The sequence below is a fragment of the Channa argus genome, chromosome 8 (assembly GCF_033026475.1).
Source record: "Channa argus isolate prfri chromosome 8, Channa argus male v1.0, whole genome shotgun sequence".
Taxonomy (NCBI): domain Eukaryota; kingdom Metazoa; phylum Chordata; class Actinopteri; order Anabantiformes; family Channidae; genus Channa; species Channa argus.
The window spans coordinates 1,930,705-1,953,208 of record NC_090204.1 but is presented as its reverse complement, the minus strand read 5'-3'; the positions used below and the strand labels follow the sequence as shown (position 1 = coordinate 1,953,208).

Genomic DNA, 22,504 nt, shown 5'->3' with positions numbered 1-22,504 from the left:
GATCTGTCAAATGTTTATAATAATTGTTGCGCAGTATGTACACTATGTGCATGTACCACTGCATGTGCTTGCTTGTAAGTGTTTAATGTACTTTACATCCAGTCAAACCTTAACTTTGAATTTTGGAACTGCAACTGAATTCAAACTAAACGTGGATTTGGTTAAAGATGTTCGGGTTAATGATGGTTGATGTTTGATACTGGATATCAGTTTGTTTGTTTTTTACAATCTCTGCTAATGCAGGTCTCTTGTGCCTTTACTTGTTATTCAGTGTTCTTTTTTAGCTAATGTAAGATTTAGAAACACCTTAAAGTCTGGCAGTCTTCGTTTCCTAAAAAGTAAATCTGATGTCTTCAAATTGTTTTTTTTTTTTGACTTGTAAAGTAGCATCTTAAAAAGCATGTCCAGCGTAATCTGTACTGCATGTGACTAAAAGCTGCATCAATTACTTTTCATATTAACCAGGTCGCTTGTGGTCATGAAGCCACATGGTTCAAGTGTCAATGCTCAGATTAATCCCCTAAACATTACCTACCAATGAACAAATGCCGGGCTTTGTACCTACAGTAGTTGGAGGAGCAGATACCTCAAAAATATATGAAGACCAAAACCCAGCTGAGAGACAAGTGAAAATTGGACTTGGGCAGAAATATAACCCTAAATTAATGCTAATGTTGCTCTATGTCGGCTTGAACACAAGTTCCCAAACTTTTCCCTGCCAAGCTCCCAGGTAGCATTAGCCTCACTGTCACAAAATATTCTGCAAACCAATTGACAATACTACAGCAAATGAAAAATACCACATAATAATAATAATAATCAGCATCAGCATCATCACCATAGCATTAAAGTGATGTTATTTTTTATTATCTTTTTTTTTATTTCACTTTTTGCAATTTTCCTCATCTTCCCTCCAATATGTTGAGGTCCCCAGCTCCTCCTGGAGACTCCCCAAGGAAGCAGCAGCCCCCACACTGAAAACCAGGCAGCTATTCGATTAGGCAGTTCTGTGTTTAGATCTTATCTATATGAACAGGAAGTGATAATATATTGTGTATTTAGCTTGTTCTGCTACCAAATGGCCAAAAAAAAAAAAAAAAAAAAAATATCAAAGTGTGCTGCTTTAAACTGAAGCTGTTGGATACCAATTGTGTTCAGATTATTGTGTGTGAGTCCCTGAGGCTTGACTTCCTGTTAGTGTTCACACAGGAAAAACTAGATACTCAGCCTCCCACTCTTATTTTTTTTTCTCTCTGGATGGGAAAACTTACCTCTTGGATCATGATTTGACATGGAGAAAAAGGGAGAATTCTACCACTGGCAGAGGGGACACTGAAGATCCAAACAAACACTCTTTTAGATAATGCAGTCTGTGCTTTGACCTTTGTAGTCAGAACTAATTAGATATAACCTGCACTAATTTGTGCATGAACTAGAACTGTTGTGCACTGCATGTCATATGTGTGTCCGAATTACAGGCTGCCATGTTCTAACGCGTGGCCAAGTGTCTCTAGTGTCAGGTCAGGGGCACATAGACATCGGTTGGCTCTAATTTCTTAGTGAAGATGTTTCTGTGGCTCTGAGCCACGTCCTGCTTATTATACAAAAAGCCCTGCCCCTCTATGTCTCCTCAGGTGTGATGTTACAAACACAATCAGGTCAGGCCATATTTGTTAACCCACATAGATGTAACTCTGACGCGAGTCAGATGATTGATATGGCTGCCTTTGCAGCAACGCTGTTTCCAGGGATTGTGTTCACTGTCAGTGCTGTAGAGATGCTCCAGGATAAGCCATTAATCCAGTATCTACAGTATCTCACCTACTTTTTGTTGCCCATCCCCGTGTGGGAGAAAGGCTTCGATCAGAAGATGGAAATAGTGTTTCTGTCTTTAAATGATTAAATTGTTTCTTAATGACTCTCACCCAGCGCTGGCATTGTCTGGTGTGCAAAAGAAAAAGATCCTTGTTTGGCTGTTCTGTGTGTCACATGTAGAAGCACAATGTGCACCAAAAAAAAAAAAAAATCAGTGCTACTGATTGGTAACTTCCACAAAAGCAAAGGAGCATCGCAACTCCTCCTGCAGTGCTCTGCCATAGACAGTGGGGACTGTAGGGACTCTTCAAATCAGTTTGGAGATCTGCATGTTTGTGCGCTTTCATTTTATTGTCAGACTACACCCTTTAACTTCAGTCAGCTTAGCATGAGCGCAAATCCTCCAGTCGCACGCCACATTCCTTTCCAGTCTTCCTGTCAGTCCTGCATTTTTGACCTATTTTTTTTTCCCCCTCCCAATTTACCATCCACTTACCAGAGATTGCTTGTTGTCTTATAGCCCTGGCTGCAGCCTGACACTTTGGCGGCAGGTCAGCCTCTCCGCATAAGCTGCATGATAATTACTAGTTCTACTATTGTCAGTTTGTCAACGGTCGGGGGGGGGAAACGCCTCTATTCATGAGGCTATTTTTAGCCGTGAAGCCAAAGTACTGTACAGCTCTAGCAATGGAGTTGAATAACCCTGACTCATGCATCTATTGTCCTGTGACCCTCTGTGAGCCTCTCCATTATGCACAAACACCATTAAGTTCTGGTTGTCTCTGTTTGCAGCCTGAAAGGCCTCTTCAACGTAGACTTTTCTCTTCTTGCCTCTCTGCTATATTTAACCTGCTCAGCAGTAAGTTTAGCATTGATTGCGTAGATGCAGAGGGCTTGTAAATTCTCCTCCTCTCGATGTAACAAGATCTTCCCAGCTAATGCTGTTACTGTTGGAGATAACATTTTGACTCTACCACCTTTTGAACGCAGCAAAAACTTTTTAAGAGACTGTTGAAAATAAAATAATATGATCTTGCACTTGACGCATGACGTGCAAGTTGCAGAATAGGTTAGAAATGTGTTGAGTAAATCTTTTAACCTGCCCAGTCGCATGCCAGCAAAAAAAATCTTAACTCTGTGGGGCAACATGTTAAGCTTGATTTGAGTCTTTTGTGGGCATGCAAGGCAGTACATCTGTTTTACCGAAGACACTGCGTTATTCCTACCAACATGCTCAACCTGTAATACCAGGAAATCAGAGACAAAACCATCCTGTGAACTGCAGGTTGTTTATTGCATTCAATGTAACAAATTCCATGAACTATGCACAATAAATATAATATCCATTAAATTACCAACACATAAAAGACACCAGTTAGTGGAAACATTTTAACATTGCATTGCCCTTAAAATATTACACAATACACTATGGAAACTCTCTTTTGGAGTTAACAAAGTGACCAGTCTTAAATACTATTAAATAAATGTGCTGTTAAGGAAATTTGGTCAAAATTATAATATAGAATTCTTCCAACTTAGAGCTCTGTCGGGCCCACTCCAGCGCGGTCCAGTTCTTGGAGTCATGACAACCGATGCCCTCTGTCTGCACCTCACGGCTCCTGCTTCCCACCACGTGTGCTTGACTGCTCACATGATTCAGTTTCCTGTAAAGACTTCTTTCTTGGTAGAGAAAGGCGCAGTCACATATTGGAAATCCTGGAACCAAGACTGCTGAGTCACTCTTCCTGGCCCACAAGTTCACCCTGACCTGGTAAATTTGTTGGAACGTCTCTCTCCCTTCCGTGTGTTCTTTTTTTCTGCCCCCTCCCGTTTTTCTCTGTCTGTCTCGAGGGTGCTTTCCAAAGCAGTCCAACACAGACATTAACACAGGCCTTGTGAAGTTACTTTTCCCCAAATGTACACAATACATTAATATTCCAGCAAGTTTCATCGGTCGGGCAGGTTGATAACAGGCACCCATTGATCCAAACAGCGACTGTCTCTGCAGAACCTGTTAACTTTGCTCAGTGCAGGGTCCTTCCACAGTGAGGACTGAGGGTTCTGCAAAAGAAGGGACAAAGCAGTTACCATGTGCCTATTGATGAATATGCAAACAGATAGCAAAACCCAAACAGATAACAGCGTCAAGGAAGTAAAACAGTATTCTTGGTATTGAAACTGACACAGCTACTGTGACGACAAAGACTATACACAGTCTGGGGGGAAGTGAGCAAGGTACAGCAGTGTTATAGTAAACAGCAGTGAGTAATGACACTTACAGTAACAAGAACACAGTGCAGGTCCATGGGCTCCCCTCCAGGCTTCACTCCACCCAGGATTTCGGCCAGACGCCTCATGTTGCTCACACGCAGGATGTTTATGTCATTCTCGCAGCAGAAAGCCTGGATTAAGGTGAAATGAATCTGGAGAGCTACATCTTCCTCATCATCTGTGGCCAGCAGACACAGCACCACATTGTCTGGATCCCTAAAAAAAAACCCCAAAAACAAATAAAAGCAGATGTAAGAAAAAGGAGGAAGGGAGGGAGGGGGCTTACTTCAAGTATATTCCCTAATTAGAGCCACAGTCGGTATCTTGTTAACTTACACATTTAGTGACTTTGCTGCCTCATAGACCCCAACAGTGATGCAACCTTGAGGCAATGCAGAGCTCAGGACCTCCTCTAATGCCTTGGCCACTGATTCCATCCTGAAGAAACAGGAATGAGATACATTTAACATTATATAAAAATTAACTACCAAAACACACACACACACACACACACACACACAGTCAACGCGAGAGCAGGCTCTAAACACAGTTTATTAACTTTTTATTCATTGCGAATGATGCAACGTTGCATGTGAGGTGCACTTTGTAACGTAACACCGTTTAATACCATTCACAGGTCGGATGCAGACACGTAGCGTTAAAGTTGCCCTTAGCTAAAACAGCTCATTTGCTAATTTGCTAACTAATCAGTTCATGTTCGCCAACAAGTTAGACGTTGCACTTGGGCCAACGCTGCAGTAACTTTGACCCGACGTTACGCCGGTAAAGGACATTCAACGCTAAGTTGACAGAAAAGCTCGTGCAAAACGGGTTTAGGTTCAGACGTCTGCACGTCTTATTTAAACTACACGTTCACGTAAAATCCAACGAAATGACGAAAAGAACAAGTTACAAATGGAGCAAAACGTGCGAAGCTGAAACACCAAAGCGAACCTTTCTGAAGAATTCTCTCCGCCGGTTTCTTCAAAAGTCATATTGCACATCCGAGCGACGTGGTGTCCGATAAAATCCAGAGCGAAGTGAGTACGTGCGTCCGTCGTAGTGATTCTTGCTGTTTGCCGGTTAGCACCGTGCGTTTAGCAGTAAAATCAGCCAGCTCATTTCCATAAGGGTGGCCCATTGTGTGTCACATGGGGAGACACGCGCACGCACGCGCACACGCACACACGCTGGCCTCTGGCAACACAGCGACATCGTGTGGCTACAACACGGACATGTCCATATTTGGGCTAATTTCTGGGAACAGAGGCAAGTGAACCGCACGTCTCCAGGTATTAGACGGGTCCATTAACTAATGCGTGCTGGTGCGATGAGATCGTACTATAGTAGCCCGCTAATAATAAATAATGACAAAAAAAAAGAAAAAAAGTTGGCTGTCTTATGACTACGCTTGCATTCGTTTCCTTGGAAATTCGAAACTATTATTAAATTAGACCGATATTTAGCCTTCGCACGAAATCAGACACATCCAAGTTAATGTTTTTTTTTAATAATTTCTCTTCTTCCTATCATGCTCTGTTTATAAATGATTTAGAAAGATGACACCGATGGAATTTACAGTGACTGAAATCCCTATAAATCACTACAGCTATACCCACTTTACTAGAACAACATCTGGCTTTGGAAAACAACATTTGGTGATTACAGTCCTATAATTCTTTTAACGAGGAATATAAGTCCTCAAATGTACATGGAAAATTATCAAAATCCATTTAAGAACAATTTGTTCAGTCTTTTAGCCTAACTTGATGTGTTAATTAATGAGACTGAAGGCATAACAGATAGAAAAGATAATTACCAGGCACCATCCTCACCCATACTTGATTTTATTAATTATTTTAATCAATAACAAATGACTTATGAACGCAATCATCAAATCATTAGTTTAATTTTATTAAGAGGCGCCATCATTCACTTCACTTTAATATTCTAGTTTTTATATAAACTGAAAAAAATACCTTGTTGATGAAGACAAACCTTGTTTGTGAACTATATTTCCTTTCTAAATAGCATTAAACCTCGCAGTTTGCTTATGTCTGCAACAAGATTATTCCACAATACCAGAATGAATTAAAAAAAAATTATAAAGGCATGAGCACAATAAGTTTATGTCAGGCTGAAACCATCCTCCTCGTCCATTTTCTTACAATTTATTTTAACTAAATTAAATAATGTAATATCCAAACCAATTTGTGAAGCCACGGAAACCCATGGATAACAGAGGGGGAGAGAGTTTGAGCGCCTCTGGTGGCTGATGGTTACTGTACAACCTCCGTAGTTGTCAGCACTGATTGTGAGTCAGTTTCCCTTTGCTCGTGTTCCCCGACACATGTCCAAAGCTGATCTAAGACCAGTCGATCCGAAATAACCGACCGCCTCCACATCCTCCAACACCGGCAACGTGGCAAATGTCAACGCTTCAAAAGTTGTGTTTTTGTTTTTCCACGTAACCTGCGAATCCGGGGACAAGTGATACATTAAGGACTGTCAGTTATTAGATTTTTGTGTGTAATAACTTTCCTGATGTTGGACGTGATTTCCTATTTTCCAGCCTCATGCAGCTGTCAAACTTTTCAGGGCGTGCGCCACTGTTTACTTAGAGCTCAGTGAGCAAACACGGACTGGGATACACAGTGCAAACACAGAGAGAACGTATTGTGCACACACATACCGTGAATGATCTGATTTTTACTTTTTAAATATGCTTTTTTTTTTTTTTTTTAAATCTCATTTAGATATTTGACACTCTTTTGAAGCACTGGTTCCTGTGCAGTACCAACACTTGCTATCAGTGGTGAACGGTAGATTGTGAACTTTACCCTCTTGTTATCATGTTGACTTTTTATCAGCTCATGTGGCTGCTTCCCAGTGAAATGATGTGGCAGTCGTGGATGTACTTTGGCTGCATCTGGCATATGTGAGCAGTGAGTAGCTAAACAAAACTCGAAACATTTTATTTTGTTTGTTTTAAAGTCCTAGAAAACGTCTATTTCACATTATTTACCACAGGAGTTAAGGGCTCACCATGGATCACAGAGGTCAACCCTGGCCAGACTCTGGACATCAGCCCCACGGGGCCAAACACAGAGAGGACTACTACAAGTATTCTCAGCAGGACAGGGACCAGAGCTATCCACCTCCGGACCCCAGAGAGAGGGACAGACACTGGGCTCATCCCAGTGCCCACTACAGCGCTCACTTCAACAGTCCTCCTGCCAGGCCAGAGCAGTATCCTTACAGCCCACACCAGTATCCATATGGCTACAGACAACCAGAATACCAAAGACCTCAGTCCAGGTGTGTAATGGACAATTCTGTTCTTATTTTGTGCAAAACATTATGTGACACAGTAATTAATCATTTGTAGTGCACTATGCACAATGCACTGATGTCACCAGAGGCCTTTTATTTTCAGACATGGGTTTGACTACCCTGCCCACAGCCCCTGGGACTACAGAGAGAACTATGCTTATTACGACCATGACTACTATAGAGGACGACATGGGCGACAAGGTACAGAGATACGTTACAACTCTACTAGACAACAATGCTTCCATTAGTTGTCTATAATAAGGCAAATTGTTGTTTTACCCATTAAGATGCTGGTCAGTGGCGTCATCAAGAGACCTGGAGTTCAGACCCTTACCAAGAAAGAACGTCCAAACAGGAACATTCAGGGAGCACCTACACAGAAGAGTACAGGTGAGCCACAGCAAAGTCAACCCCTTTGCTAAAACTCATTTATCAAGTAGTCCATCCCCCCAAATTCTTAATAATTATAATTTTAACATTGAAGTTGTCGGCTACAGGTGACACATTTGTGGGTCTCAGCCTCTCAGATGTTAAACATGTTATTTTCTGGTTTGTTAAGTCTCCTATGACATCAGTAGGTTTGAAATGTTGATTAAAAATCTTTTAAAAATAATTAAATTATTAAGTTTGTATTCTGCACAATAGCAAGATAATAGATTAAATAAAAAAAAAAAAAAGCTTTGGGTACTAAACCTTCTATAAAACCTACATGCAATAAAATAACATTTTAAAAAATTGCAAGCACAAAGCACAAAAAGCACAAAAGTAATTTAAAAAATTGATAAAAACATACAATGGCAGGGTTGTAACAGTGAACCTGAAGGAAATGGTGATGCATATTTGACGTGAGATGTCAGAGATGTGGTTCATGATATGTGATTCTACTGAACAAAGTCAGTGTTGTCATTCTGTGCTGTCATTCTTTTTTAGAATCAGTTAACTTCAGCTTTCTGCGAATAGTTTTTGTTCTTGACCAGTCTGTTAATAATAATAATGTAATAATTATTATATATCTTTTAATTTATAAAAGATAATTTATTATAGTGATAAAATGACATTTATACAAAACAGAGGTGATGAGTAACTAAGTACACTTACCCCAGTGCTGTACTTAAGTACTGGTTTGCGGTCCTGTACTTGCACAGTTAGTGTTACTACTCCACTGTAGTTCCTAAAAACATTGCACTTTTTAATTTGCATGGTGTACAGTACAGCATGGATAGCAGCTATGTAGCATTATGAGGTCATCTGTTAATCAGTGTGATGCCCTGAGAAAAGAAACTGTTTCTTGTATTATATTTTTATTAAAGAATCTAAATGTTCTTCTGTGTAATTTTCATCTTTAAATATTTGTTGAACAAATCTGGACAACGCGTGCACATATATGCTATCAACAGATTCAAGTTGAACAGTATTTAGAATCAAATGCTTTTGAATAAAATGCACTTTAAGTAAATTCCAGATCATGTACTGTATCTTGTGGTTGACTAAAGGATTGTACTTATACATTCTGCCTCCTCGTTTTGTTGGCATGCTGCTTGTTGCAGCTTCCTGCGTCATAAAATCACTATAGAGAATGGTTTAATATTGAAAATGCCAAGCTTCTCCCCGCTGTTGATAACTGCAAATGAAGTGAAAGCTGTGCATCAAAATGTAGTTAAGTTACATGAAAATATGTAATATATATACGGTATATATACATTGTTTGTTGAATTCTTTCAGAAATGACAATTCCTTGCATTACCTCAATGACTATGAGGATCATTCCGTCAGAGAGAATGAAGACGTCTCCTCCTGTTACCTGGGAACATTAGAGAGTTCCAAACAATCAGGGTTATCGTCCAGCAGCTACGAACTGAGTCAGTACATTAATGGAGCTGAACACAGTGACCCTGTCTCACAGCCTGTTTACACATCTGATGCAGGTAAGTGCACAGTAAACAGTTCACGTCATTCACAGTTGTAACACATGTTACCTAATAATTCATACCTTTTCAGAACACCTGCATCCGACATTAGCACCTTTGAAGTACTCAATCCCTCATGCTGTTGTTCGCTTCGGACCTGCTGGGCAGCTGATACGGGTCAGTCCAAGCTTTTCTACACAGGAGAACACCAGCAAGCTGGAGATCCACAGTCTGGAGGTAGTGTGGTTTCAACACGAGTCTGTAGTGAGAGTAATTTTAGAATTTCTTCATTAATGTTTTAAAATGAATTTCCTCGACTGCCCAGGTCATTCTGAGTGAGACACAAGAACAACAGGAGATGAGAAACTTCCCTGGACCCCTAACTAGGTATTGCTTTTTCATGTGTGGTGTAAGGGTGAATCTGAAAAGGTTCCATCTTAACAAAAAAAAAAAAATGGTGGCAGTTTATACAGCATCAGAATTCTTTTGGCTGAATTTTCAGCCTAAATTATTTGTCTTATGACTAATATGATTAGACCTACAAAATGTGCACTGCAAAATTTAGGTTTAAATATAGTATGAGTTTGAAATGTTTTTATGTTTTTGAAGGGAAGATTTGCACAAAGTAGAGGCTATAGAATTTGCCCACCAGCAGACAGGTGCATGCATGAGAGATGACAAGCTGCATGATAGGAGCTCTGCTGCCCTCTTGTGGAATTTACTGATCCTGCTCTGCAGACAGAATGGTGTAAGTGCATCATGTTGTGTTTTTCGAATAATGAACATAGTAAACGTTCAGACGCCAAACGCCAATCAAGTATTGTTTTTTTCCCTCCTAAAGACTTTAATGTGTGTAAAAACCATTCTTTCAGCAAATCGTCGGCTCCGATATTGCTGAGCTGCTGATGCAGGGCACACATTCGCATGGAAGTTGTGAGTCAGAGGCTCCTACGCTCATTGACTTCAGTGAGAGTACATCTGCTGAAGCACTGCCTTGCAGAGGAGATGACCTGCTCACAGGAAACTGGAGCAGCTTTAGCTCTGAGACCCCAGAGAAGGCCCTGCATAGTTACACTCAACTGCTGCTGGCTGGAAGAAAGAAGGTTTTAACATTTCTGACTGTACTGTGTGCTGTAAACATTTACTGTGTATCAGTGGTCCAAATGACAGATTGCAGTGAAGCACTTCACTGCTGACTATTTGTATGTATTCAATTTATGATCAGTTTTACCAGCTACAAATTTAACGGAGGAACATAACCACAGATTAACATTGTCTCTGATACAGCACTAGTCCAGTATTGCATGCTACTATTTGCTATGGATGTTGTACAGTTCTGGGATTTGAGGATATGTCCTCTTTCCCCATGTAACTTCAGGAGGCCTTGGAATCAGCTATGAGCAATGGTTTGTGGGGACATGCACTTTTCCTGGCCAGCAAAATGGAAAACAGAGCCTACACCACTGTGCTGAACAGGTGAGAAAAGCAAAGTCATTAAAGATACAACACTGCTACCCTACAAGTCTCCGACTTACACCTACAAGCTGATATAGACAGTATTTCTATCATGGGTATGTTGTTTACATCATCAACTTCCTATGTGTGAGTATTAGTCTTTCTAGTGGAGTGAATCAGCAGATGGCACTGTTTCTCCAGACGCTTGGACTTTACTGAAATAGAGGGTAACTTAAATAGAGACATTCATGGTTTGCAGAAAAGGAGTCTACTGACTTTGCTTAGAAATGTCTCTCTTTTGCCATGTCTGTGGTTTCAAACTAAATATCTGGACTACATAAAAGTTTGTACATGCATTCATGTTGCCTCGAGGATCACATGGGTAGTCGTCTTTATCCTAGTGCTATCATAAGCTCAGCATTTCTGTCAGCATTGCTGCAAAGTCGGTGATATTCCCATCCCCATCAATAGTGCCGATTAGCAGATATTAGCATGCTCTCACACAAATCTAGAAAGCGAACATGGTAATTATTATAGCTGTTTAGCATCAACATGTTAACAATGTCATTGTTAGTGTGTTCCTGTAACTATGTGCACTGCAAAAATTGTAGCTTTAAATATAGCATAAATTTGAAATGTTTTTATGTTTTTGAAGGGAAGATTTGCACAAAGTAGACGCCATAGAATTTGCCCACCAGCAATATGGCTGTACACTTTCATCATGATTGACTTTATTTATTTATTTTAAAAAAATGCATTACAGATGTCTTATTTGCCATTTTATGGGAATAATTACACCTAGAATAATAATTAAGTTGCTGCATTTCTACAGTGTTTAGCTGCAATCACAACTATGGACAACTGGAGCACATGACAGGACATGTGTTCCATGCAGCCTGTTCAATGTGTGTTGCATAGCCCTGCAATTTGTGTGTCAAACAAAGAGATTCGACTTCTGGAACACTTTTCTGTGCGGGGAGAGAGCTCTATGTATATTAAGGAAAGAGTTTGTGCAATACAGCAACTATAAATCATGTAACTCACTCCAATTTTCCAGACTATTTTAACATCCATAGCGCTGTATGTCCCACAGCAGCATATGTCACACTGTCAGTATAGGAATGTCTGAGGAAGCACTAATGGATAGCCAGTCAGAATGTGATTTGTGATTGACAAGAGAGGCAGAATCTGAGCCGTTGTATCAGTTCTGTACACAGTAGTAGCAGGGACACTCTTAATATGCGTTGGCTTCTGTTTCACTACTGTGGTTCTGCTGCTTGCATGTACACTATATTGCCAAAAGTATTCGCTCACCCATCCAAATAAATGAATTCAGGTGCACGAAGCAAGGTCCATACAGACATGGATGAGTGAGTTTGGTGTGGAAGAACTTGACTGGCCTGCACAGAGTCCTGACCTCAACCCGATAGAATAGAGCGAAGACTGCGAGCACTGTGTATTATGTATTTCATAAACACACTCCTAAACCTCGGTGAAAGCCTTCCCAGAAGAGTTGAAGCTGTTATAGCTGCAAAGGGTGGGCCGAGGCCGTATTAAACCCTATGGATTAAGAATGGGATGTCACTAAAGTTCATGTAGGTCTAAAGGCAGGTGAGCGAATACTTTTGGCAATATAGTGTAATAAAGCCATGGTTAAGATGTAAGATGTGCACCAACACAAAGCGCTTTGTTGGCAGGTTTACAGGCCAGCTAGTAGCCAGTGATCCCCTCCAGACTCTCTTCCAGCTGCTGTCTGGGAGAATTCCCGCTGTAGCCACGGTAACACATCACACAACCCAATCTTTACAGTTTTATTTATTATATTCTCAAATGTATGTCAGTGTGTATCTTGTTAGCTACTCAGAGGCTTGATTGTGATGTTCTGTGCCCAGTGCTGTGGAAATGAAAAATGGGGAGACTGGAGGCCCCATCTGGCCGTCATGCTCTCCAATGAGACGGGAGACGCTGCCGTCCAACAGAAGGCCATCATCACCATGGGAGACACACTCGGTATAGACACGCTGTTTGACTGACTGACAGGTTGTAACGTATCTGTGCAAACACGTGAGCTGATCATTTTGTTCTTCTCTTTTCGTGCAGCCTCCCGAGGCCTCATACACGCTGCCCATGTGTGCTACCTGACAGCCAGCGTTCCCTTTGGGGTGTTCACACACAAGGCAGAGCGACTGGTGCTTCTAGGCAGCAGCCACAGGTGAGCTGTGTTCGCTCCCTGAAGATGTTGATCAGTATAATTGGTGTCCATCTAGTCAATATGTTGATGGCGATGACTTCTTCTTTGCTATTGTAATTTGTAATGTACATCATGTTTGTGTCTAGTGTCTCTTTACACTAGCTTTACTGTATCCTCTTCTCTCCTCTTCTTTAGGCAATCGTTTCACTACTTTGCCACAAACTCTGCCATCCAGTGCACTGAGATATATGAGTACTGCCAGGCACTCGGGGGGAAATGCTTTTCAATACCATCCTTACAGGTATTCTCCCACACTTCCATCAAATTTAACCTCCTTCTCCAAACTGTTTTATAGTGAGTGCATCTCTTATTTGCAGTAACCTTCAAATAAGCCAGAGTTGTATGCATCTTTAAGTTGTTTAACTTACATATTAAAACTGCATGTATGTAATCCCATGTAATATAAGTATTCCTGTGCTGTTGTCAGGTGTATAAGTTGCTGTATGCTACTCGACTGTTGGACTGCGGACTTGCGTCTCAGGCCTTCCATTACTGTGAGGTGATAGGACAGGCAATCCTCCGACAGAAGGAGCCTTTCTTTGTACTAACTGGAGAAGTCATTAAGGTACATATACTTAAAACAGTATGTCCTAATTGTTGCAGTGTCACTCAATGGATATACTGCATGTATGTTTACTCCTGCAGCTGGCAGACAGACTGAGACACTCTGAGGGTCAGTTCACTGAAGCCGGTGTTAGCGGAGCTGGGCAGGAACCAGGCTGGCTGAAACACCTGCGTGCAAGGCACCACAGTTTACAGGTGATGTGCATTCCTTTACGCCTGCAGAGTGTCGGAGGAATAATGTAACATTATCAGTCAGTAAGATATGGTTTGATGATTTGCCTGGTAGATCTGCTTAATCCCACCACCCTAATGCTTGAATTACACCAGATAATTGTGTCCAGATTTGTGTCCAGATAAATCGTTAAGTGTAATTATTTGATATTTTTCTAAATAAATATGTGATTCTTCATGTAGCAAAACGTCATGCTATTCTAGAAATGACCATATCTCAAACAACACACAGATTTCATATACATTTGGTGCAGGCATTCATAACCTCCAATTGAATTGTAAATAATTTTGGTCATGACACTAAAAAAAAATTTGCCATTCATATTATTTTGCTCAGATGGGGAATTTTGACTATATTGAAACATACCAGTCAGCACCAGAGGAATTTGGTTTAGTCCACGATCAAAACAAAATACGCTCAGGTAATGTTCAGTCATCATTTCAAACGATTTACTGTATGGACAGTCGCACTCGAGAGCAGTGTTTTCTCACACATGTATCGAAGAAGTAAAATTCCCTTCTTTTCTTTACAGGATCAGACTTGGATGACCCAAGCTGCGATATCCAGAGTCCAGAGCCTGAATTCCTTTATTACAGAGGTACAGACGACCACGAAAGCCCTGTGGATCAACCTGGAGTAAGCACTGAGGAAATGACAGTGTTATCCAAGAACCTCAGTGGAACTCAGAACTGGTACTGAGTGTGCAGCAGCACGTCTTTATTCACTTCTGTCAGCCAGACACATCAAAAAGCCTTTCTGCACATATGATACCCGGGTCTAATTGACACTGTTATGTCACTGTCATCTCTCTTTTGGTCTCTCTAGGCTATGCTCCAACCCTCTGATGCCAGTAATGGTGGATTATTCTCCCCCAGCGCTCATGGTGGCTGCAAGCCAAGACAGTTATCATAACACAGATAGTGCTGAAGCCAGAACTGCTGTGCCACATTGTCCTCCAAGTAATCTGCCATCAGCAGCAGAGGGTGAGAATTTAATGTTAGAGTGCATTCATTCCATTCTCTACTTAGGTATTTACTATGGGTTATGGGGAATTATTCTCTGTGTGATCATTTTATTTCACCCCACCTACAGGGACTGGGTCTTCATCTGAGGGTGCAATGGTGAGAAATGCTGCAATATTCAGTCCTAAAAAATACAAAGATGGAAAGTTCTTAGTTTGATCTGATGACATTTGCGTGCATCCGTATTTACTTATCGCTCAATTTTTAAGCTGCTAAGAATTTTATCGTGAGTAGGGTGTTTAAAGGCCCTTTGAAGCTCATCGAGAAGGGATGTTTGTCTCTCATCTGTATTTTGAGATGGGGGCTCAGATGCTTGAGGTCAATATCAGTTACCAAGGACAAAACCAGCAGAGCCTCCCAGAAGTCATGGAGACCCCTGAGCAGACAACTGAGCCTCCTAAGCAAGTAGGTGCATCCCCTGTCCTATTTACACCTATTAAACCACATTAGTCATTTGACACGCGTCTCACTTTCTTCTGTGTTACATGCAGGGCACCAAGACCGGGTGGTTCAGCGGCTGGTTTAAATCTAAACCCAAAGATGTTCAAAAGGAGAGTTCAGAGACAACGGGCCAAGCTCAGAAAGTTAGATTCAAGTAGATGTACATTATACCTTTCAGTTATACTGACGTCCATGTGGTGATGCATTATTCTACTTTTTTTCTCAGGAGCTACCACCCACTGTTGGCCTCTGTCCTCCACCACCTCCCGCCAGTTTATCTCCTCCGGCCATGTTTTCCCCTCCACCGGTCTCTGCCGGCATCAATCCCTTCTCAAGGAAAGCAGGTAATTTATGTAAGAATTTACAAAACACTTTGATTATGTGTCAGTTGTTGTAGTTTTTAATAGATTTCATACGCTCAAGTATGTTGGGGGGGGGGTCACTGACTCTGTTTGAGGTCACTGACCTGTGTCCAGGAGCTATGATCCTTCTGTGTCACTGCTATTAACACATTTGTTGACCAGCGTGTCCAGTTTCACATTTGGATGACTGAAGTACAGTCGTGATATGAAGCATGCATTTTTCCAGTATTGAAATTGAAAACACTGGAGTGGTTCAGCTGCCACTGATGACATTCTATCTACTCAACTATGCAAATGTGATTTCTATAAATACCCATGTCTCCCACACAGGCCAGCAGCTGGGGTAGAAACTTTACCAAGACCACTGGCCCGCATCACAGGTAAATTAAGCATCATTAAGTATAGCTACACCTTAAAAAAGATATTTAAGCATGCATATTATTTACATTCGCATCTCTCACTGTAAGTGCTTACAGAATTACTGAGAATTAAATATATAAGTACTAATTTGCCAAATGTGATGTGAGCTGCACCTGACCTTGGAGGAACACCAATAATATCCATACTGCTAACCGCCTCAACCGTTTCTTTTTTAAGGATGCCCTTTCAAACCTGCACAGCTTGCCCGCCCTCATGTTGCATATTGGGTACAGAAATACTGTGGATGAAGTGGCAGACTAACTCATATTGCAGTAACTACAACAGCTGAGTTGGACTTCCTACAAGCTGACAGCAGGGAACTTACCAAAGGATGCAGGTCTTAACTGACCCCAGTAGCTATGTGATCTGGACATTATTAGCTTCTTAGATCCTTTTAATCATCAAGACGTTTGTAGACTAACTTTACAATGTGGGCAACTTCTGATCCTTTTCTAAACCTCTGTAAAGTGCAGTAATGTTAGTTTAATGATAAATATGCAGAGAAATGAAATCGGAATAGTGACTTCTCATGTTGTTGTGGTGCCAAGATGGACGACAACACATGCTTGGGGAGGAAGGGAGGTAACTGGGAAAAACCTTTGCTGGGCCTACACTTCTACAACTTCGTGCATCAGATCCTTGTATAATCAACTGTTTAAATGTTTATGTTATCTGCAATGCATAATCTGTGATATGTAATATTAACCATATCATGTACTGTAAATGTAGGCAGACAAAGCTCATGTATGCTTCTTAAAATGTGTATAAATCGCAGTAATATATATTCTGTACATTAAGGAACAATCATTTATTGCCCCTGTACCAGATGTTTTACTTGCTTTGTGCTTTATGGATGACTGTACATACGAATGCTTTTTTTGTACCTCTGTACCGGCACTTGAAATGTTTTAATTTGCAGTATATCAGTGCACTTTTGCCTCAGACTAAATCTCTGTATGAAAATGGTAAAAGCTATGTTCATAGTCTTTATTTGGTTGTTTTGATCCTGTACCAATGTAATCATATCAAAAGTTACATATTGAATTAATTCATCTTGCCAAGAAGGAGCAGGAATTCCAAAGAGGCCTCCCCGTTTAATGTAGAGCAAGTGACAACATGGCAGGTGCCATCTCCTTTTACGATTAGTCTGCAGTAGCCAACTGTGAGTGGGTCACACTAGCTGAGAATCCAGCACACACAGACAAGTGGGATGTGAGCCTCCACATACTCCCTGACAGCAAGAAGTCAGACTATGGAAGGCAATGCACTCAGCTTCAAGTATTTTCTTTTAAGTGTCATCCAAACAAATTCTCTGCAAAGGGAGAAATCTGACCTCTTATTCATTTTTGAAACTGATTGTGTTTCAAGTGGTTTAATGAAAACCCTAAACAAAATGTGTTTTAATGAATTGGATGTGAGCATGTAGAATGAAAAGAAAAGAAACTAATGTTGATTTGATTAACTTTTTAGTAGAAAGTTTCCATGGGAATTCTAAAAACACACTGACTAGTCAACTTAAAGTGTACACGTGAAAACAGCACAGAATCGGCTTAACATCTCTCTCATATAGTGAATTGTAACAAGCACAAGGACAGTTGTCTTTTCTTTGAATAAAAATTTTTTACCAGGGAGAGTTTATCATTACATCTTCAGATGCTGAGACACTGTGGTCACCACAACTGGACAGTCTGGTTACAGTTTTGTTTGTGCATGCAAAGTAATATTACTTAAAAGAACCAGTTCTACCATTTACATATTACCATAACATGTACAATGGATTTTAGAATAACTTATATATAGACACAACCTATATATACAGTATATAACTTGATAAATTGTACAATATTTGTGCTTTTTGTACATGTAGATACAAAGGTTTTGGGATCGTTTCCCACCGTTGCTCAGGTTAAACAGTGATGTTACGGCAGTGAAATTACTGTAAATGCCTTAACTTTAAAATCACACATCCAAACAATCCTCCAGCATGGAAACAGCAGTACCGTCATCAAAAATAACAATAAGTGAAAAGTATAAAATAATGATGCACTATAGTGACATTGCATTGTAATGTCCACTGGGTAGAACAGCAATGATTTAAACACTGGTCTAATAACATGGTCACCATTTTGCAGCTATTTAGTTTTAGTTTGTGTATCAAGAATAAAAATGCAGCCTCCAATTTTGGACAATTTGGGACAGAGTGGTGGGTATGGTAAAATGCCACCTCCAGCTGACCATATAAACCAAATGGGTGTTTAACTAATGCCACTGATAAAGTGGAGAGGGTCCAACTAAGGACCCGAGGTCTGGGAGCCAATCAGGTCTTCATACGTGAGGTGTTTCACATCCATTAGAGACCCACTTGTGATGCACCTCACTCCTAGGATGCTAGTGTCTTCTGACTGCGTTGGAAACTTAAGAGGCTTCAGGTCTGCAGTTTGACCATTTACATTAAAGTAGGGTATTTAAATTTGAATTCATAAAATTAGGATGAGGGAGTGATCAGGAACCTGAAATGCCTACCTGAAAGTCCTTAACATGAAAACACTGGTGCCCTATGACCGTAAATGGATCCAATGGGTGTGGACCTGAATATCTAAAATGATATAAAAGTATTATACCACCGTGTACAGCTGTGAATCTTTTGAAATTCTATCACAGTGGTGGATGTGTACAATACCTGTCTTCAATCAGACTCAGGTTTCCTTGTCTCTGTGGTTCAGCATATGCTCTGCCAGCTTTGCTGCACACTGGAAGGATTTGTCACATTCCACGCAGACAAAGATCCTCCCTGCGCACGTTTGCTCCTGGTGATGCTTCAGTTTGGCAAGGTGGCTAAAATTCTTGCTGCAGTTGGTGCAGCTGTGTGGTTTCTCTTTATTATGTATGTACTGGTGACGAACGAGGCGGGAAGCCATTGCGAACGCAGCACCGCACTCTGTGCACTTATGAGGCCGTGCTCCGCTGTGGATGGCCTCGTGCTCAGCTAGGTTGGAGGACTTTGTCAAACACTTGGAGCACACGGAGCAGACGTACGGACGCACCCCTGTGTGGGTCTTCTGGTGTTCTGCCATACGACTGGCCAGGGCAAATGCTTTCCCACAGTCAGGGCAGGAGAAAGGCCTCTCTCCCAGGTGCTTACGCTCATGGCGCTTCAGGGAGAGGGGTTTATTAAAGGTCTTCTCACAGTGGGTGCATGGGAAGGGCTTGTCATTGGTGTGCATGTTCCTCTCATGTTTCCGCAGGTCAGAGGAGCGAATGAAATCCTTGCCACAAGTGTCACACACATAGGGCTTTTCACCAGTGTGTGTGCGGATATGCTTGCGGTAATCTGAAGACCAGATATAGGTCTTGACACAGAAGGGGCAGTGATAGGGTCTTTCGCCCGTGTGCAGACGCTTGTGCTGCTGCAGTGTGCCCTGGTGGGAATAAGCCTTGCCACATATATCACACACGTGTGGTTTGAGGCCAGTGTGTGTTTGTAAGTGACTCTGCAGGTTGCAGAGCTTTTTAAAAGCCCAGTGGCAGTGTGAGCACTTGAAAGGACGATGCTCTGTGTCAACTCCACTACGTTTCTTCATCGCCACCAATAGTCGAGGGATCTTGTCATCTTCAAGCTTTTTCTTAGGAGAAGGGATATTTGCATTTTTCTTCCTGCTGTTACTCTCACCACTACCCGGAGAAGGTTTCTCAGTATTTAACTCTTTGAGCTTACTTGCACTCTGTTTAGCCGAGGCATCACTTCGTACTTGTTGGCCCTTGAGGTATCTAGAGCCATTTCTTTCCTTCTTTTTGCAAACATCCATAAGCACATTATTGTTCTCAGCACACGTAGAATCATTGTGGATTCCAGTTTTTTCTTCTGGTGAGAGCTGAGCAAACTGCTGCACAAGAGGCGCGTTTGGTGTTTGGGGGTTCAAATACAGGGTTCCTGTATCAGTGCTCTCGGAAAATGAGTTCATACTCACACACATGCCACCAAATAATGAGCAAGTCTTCTGGGCATTATTTTCTATCTGTTCATCTGCGAGAGAATGGCTGACACAATGTTTTTCTTGATGCTTCCTTTTATCTCGTTGTTCACCAACTGCACAGTTTGACATTTGTTTGGAAATGTCTTCAGACATGGTCACTGCAGTTGGGGATGAAACCATCCGCATGTGTTTCAAGCGGCTCAGAGATTTCCTGACACAATTCCTCCTAAAATATAATACACAAGACATCCTGTTAACATATTGACTAATGTTTCTTTCTGGGAACACACACACATGAAATTCTACATTAAATTACGTTCTTTTGTACAGTTTGTATGCACAGTATCACCTTGCAGTCATATCACACCTGAATTTCCAAACTCCTAAATATGTTCCAGCCTATTTTAGCCCAAAAAACGAGTTCTTGAATTATCAACTTGACAAATTTAAAACATTTCTCCTGAGTTACTTACCCTGCCGTTTCCTTCCGAGCAGGTAGAGTGCAGGAGTTGCCACAGAGATATACTAGCTCTGGGTTCAGTAATGTCCAGTGGTGTTAACAGGCGGGGTTTGGCTGCAGCCATCTCTAGGTCAGCATCTATCCTGCTAGTCAGCAGCAGCAGCTATGATATCTCCACAGCACTGGCTCAGTTTACCACCCAGTGACGTAGCACCACTGCCTATTTGTGCATACTGTGTTGATGCTTTACACAAAGTAATTTCTTGTTAGGATGGGAAAAACAGAAATTTAAATCATTAGATAGTTAACAACATCACCATTAACCTACTGTAACATTAGTGTAATGACTTTATATATTCAAATCTGTACTAACTCAAAGGTTAGTTGCAGTACACTGACAACTATTTAAGTTGTTATTTACTTAAAGCTATGCATGCTTTAGAATTAATACTAAAGAATTAGAGAAGAAAAGAAAAGAAAGAGAGAGAAAAAAATTATAAATATTATAATTTGAGTTCTTATGCCATGCGGGTGTAGTTGGCTCTGTATTGATATTTTAATTAACTATAAGGTTGTGTGTATTAGATTAGCTTACTAAAGTCATCAAACTATAATAAAAACTACAGTTCTACTTGGAGAGGTACTAGAAGTAATCATACTAGCAGTATCACTAGTGGAGGTGTTCCTACTTGCCAAAAAATATTCCAGTAAAAGTAGAAATACCACTTTACTTTCTTTACATTAGATGCCTTAAGTAGCTGGTAACGGGCTGAGCTGATTTTAATTAATTTACTGAAAGGTAACACATAGTTTATTAGTTGAGTAATCAATATATACACTGAGATGAGGTGGTTCAAATTTTTTGGCCACCCTATTTAAAATAAATGATGAATGAATAATGCATCCAGGCACAACTCAAATACCCATTTGTGACCTCAATGATAAAATAGGGTAGAAATATCACCTTTCTGACAGTTTTAACCTAAAACTGAGAAATTATAACCTTGAAACAGTTTAGAACACAAGTGTACCCAATAAAGTTACCCGTGAGTGTATGTGTTTTAAATTCAAAATTCACATCTGTAGTACTACAACTGTCTCCTGAAAGCAGCGAGGTAAAAAGTGAACTAAATGAAAATGTAACATAACGTTAACAACTGCAAATACCTTACGATTTTTACAAAAATAGGCCTAAAGTACTTGGATAAACTTACTTTTCACTTCTGCTGATTTGTACAATTCTTTGAAAAGCTTGTATTTCTTATGGTGGCCTCGGGATGCCGCTACGTAGTTGTTATTTGTTCTTGACCTATTTGAAATGAAAACCTCAAGAAACCTTATCTTTGCATTCATCTCATTGTGGACATGTGTGTTTCTTAACAATGACAGTATGTTCTCAATTTACCATTGGGAAAAATGATAAATTCTTCTTTTTTCGTGGAAACAGTGGATCTGCTCGGGTTTAAAAGGAAAACAGGAACAGCTTTTGATTTGGTGTAACTAATTTTGAGAACACTATGTGCTATGTTCATCCTCATGTGGAATAAATAAGTTGCAATTCAGTTTCCTGTCAGCAGATGACGTCGTATATCTTTACTATACTGAACTGGGAAGTGTTCAGTATCATGTTGCAAGAATTTTGTAAGGAGGATGGAGTCACTATTATTGTTATTTCAGTGATCCAAAGTTTATTCTCAAGAACTGGCTGTGTCTTCACCTGTTTCAGGAAATCTTGGTTCCCTCATAATGTTTCTTACATCCTGAATTTCTCCTCATCTGTTGGGCAAATCCCCTTCTGTTGCTGACATGATGATTAGTGGCCTACAGGCAGCAAAAGGGCTGTGTCCTTTTTTCCTTGGTCTGAGCTGTTTTTTTTTTTTTGTTTTTTTTTAAGAAATTAATTGAATGATTCAGCTGGTGTTGTAATGAAACAGGAAATCTAAGGGTGAGAGCAGATTGAAGTCAGACACTCAGCAAATCACCTTTACAAAGCTGTA

The 22,504-nt window shown here is 40.7% G+C and overlaps 3 protein-coding genes across 7 annotated transcripts; 1 reads left to right on the top strand and 2 right to left on the bottom strand.

Moving 5' to 3' along the window:
- Positions 1-3,090: 3,090 nt before the first annotated feature.
- On the bottom strand, positions 3,091-5,197 carry gadd45ab (growth arrest and DNA-damage-inducible, alpha, b). Its single transcript, XM_067512784.1, has 4 exons — positions 5,041-5,197; positions 4,423-4,524; positions 4,095-4,302; positions 3,091-3,876 (listed from the first exon to the last, which is right to left on the bottom strand). Exons 1-4 carry the CDS (start codon positions 5,088-5,090, stop codon positions 3,763-3,765), a joined length of 474 nt encoding a protein of 157 aa, XP_067368885.1. The 5' UTR covers positions 5,091-5,197; the 3' UTR covers positions 3,091-3,762.
- A 1,259-nt stretch (positions 5,198-6,456) lies between these two features.
- On the top strand, positions 6,457-17,044 carry sec16b (SEC16 homolog B, endoplasmic reticulum export factor). Of its 4 annotated transcripts, none has more exons than XM_067512757.1 (25): positions 6,457-7,031; positions 7,117-7,404; positions 7,523-7,620; positions 7,707-7,809; positions 9,142-9,344; positions 9,418-9,563; positions 9,652-9,713; positions 9,936-10,074; positions 10,199-10,429; positions 10,705-10,802; positions 12,479-12,560; positions 12,674-12,791; positions 12,882-12,993; positions 13,168-13,273; positions 13,460-13,597; positions 13,678-13,791; positions 14,165-14,249; positions 14,361-14,520; positions 14,654-14,811; positions 14,921-14,949; positions 15,160-15,255; positions 15,342-15,434; positions 15,518-15,644; positions 15,984-16,033; positions 16,251-17,044. In XM_067512757.1, exons 2-24 carry the CDS (start codon positions 7,133-7,135, stop codon positions 15,998-16,000), a joined length of 2,787 nt encoding a protein of 928 aa, XP_067368858.1. In that variant the 5' UTR covers positions 6,457-7,031; positions 7,117-7,132; the 3' UTR covers positions 16,001-16,033; positions 16,251-17,044. The 4 variants fall into 4 exon arrangements, with proteins under 4 accessions (XP_067368858.1, XP_067368856.1, XP_067368855.1 ...); XM_067512755.1 differs by having other exon boundaries at positions 6,459-7,024; positions 15,148-15,255; XM_067512754.1 differs by having other exon boundaries at positions 6,459-7,031; positions 15,148-15,255.
- A 507-nt stretch (positions 17,045-17,551) lies between these two features.
- Positions 17,552-20,651, bottom strand: znf648 (zinc finger protein 648). Of its 2 annotated transcripts, XM_067512773.1 has the most exons (3): positions 20,521-20,651; positions 18,754-20,273; positions 17,552-18,669 (listed from the first exon to the last, which is right to left on the bottom strand). In XM_067512773.1, the coding sequence occupies exon 2, from the start codon at positions 20,231-20,233 to the stop codon at positions 18,770-18,772; it is 1,464 nt and encodes a 487-aa protein (XP_067368874.1). In that variant the 5' UTR covers positions 20,234-20,273; positions 20,521-20,651; the 3' UTR covers positions 17,552-18,669; positions 18,754-18,769. The 2 variants fall into 2 exon arrangements, with proteins under 2 accessions (XP_067368874.1, XP_067368873.1); XM_067512772.1 differs by having other exon boundaries at positions 17,552-20,273.
- Positions 20,652-22,504: the final 1,853 nt, after the last annotated feature.

What these genes read in the sequence shown, in the direction of transcription:
- sec16b (XM_067512755.1), top strand. Translation starts at nt 7,133, where the DNA reads ATGGATCACAGAGGTCAACCCTGGCCAGACTCTGGACATCAGCCCCAC. An exon ending in TGCTCTGCAGACAGAATGGT is followed by an intron (nt 10,075 to 10,198) that starts GTAAGTGCATCA and finishes CCATTCTTTCAG; the next exon opens with CAAATCGTCGGCTCCGATAT. An exon ending in CACCATGGGAGACACACTCG is followed by an intron (nt 12,792 to 12,881) that starts GTATAGACACGC and finishes CTTTTCGTGCAG; the next exon opens with CCTCCCGAGGCCTCATACAC.
- gadd45ab (XM_067512784.1), bottom strand. Translation starts at nt 5,090, where the DNA reads ATGTGCAATATGACTTTTGAAGAAACCGGCGGAGAGAATTCTTCAGAA. An exon ending in GGAGAGAATTCTTCAGAAAG is followed by an intron (nt 4,525 to 5,040) that starts GTTCGCTTTGGT and finishes CTGTTTCTTCAG; the next exon opens with GATGGAATCAGTGGCCAAGG. An exon ending in TGCACTGTGTTCTTGTTACT is followed by an intron (nt 3,877 to 4,094) that starts GTAAGTGTCATT and finishes CTTCTTTTGCAG; the next exon opens with AACCCTCAGTCCTCACTGTG.
- znf648 (XM_067512772.1), bottom strand. Translation starts at nt 20,233, where the DNA reads ATGCGGATGGTTTCATCCCCAACTGCAGTGACCATGTCTGAAGACATT.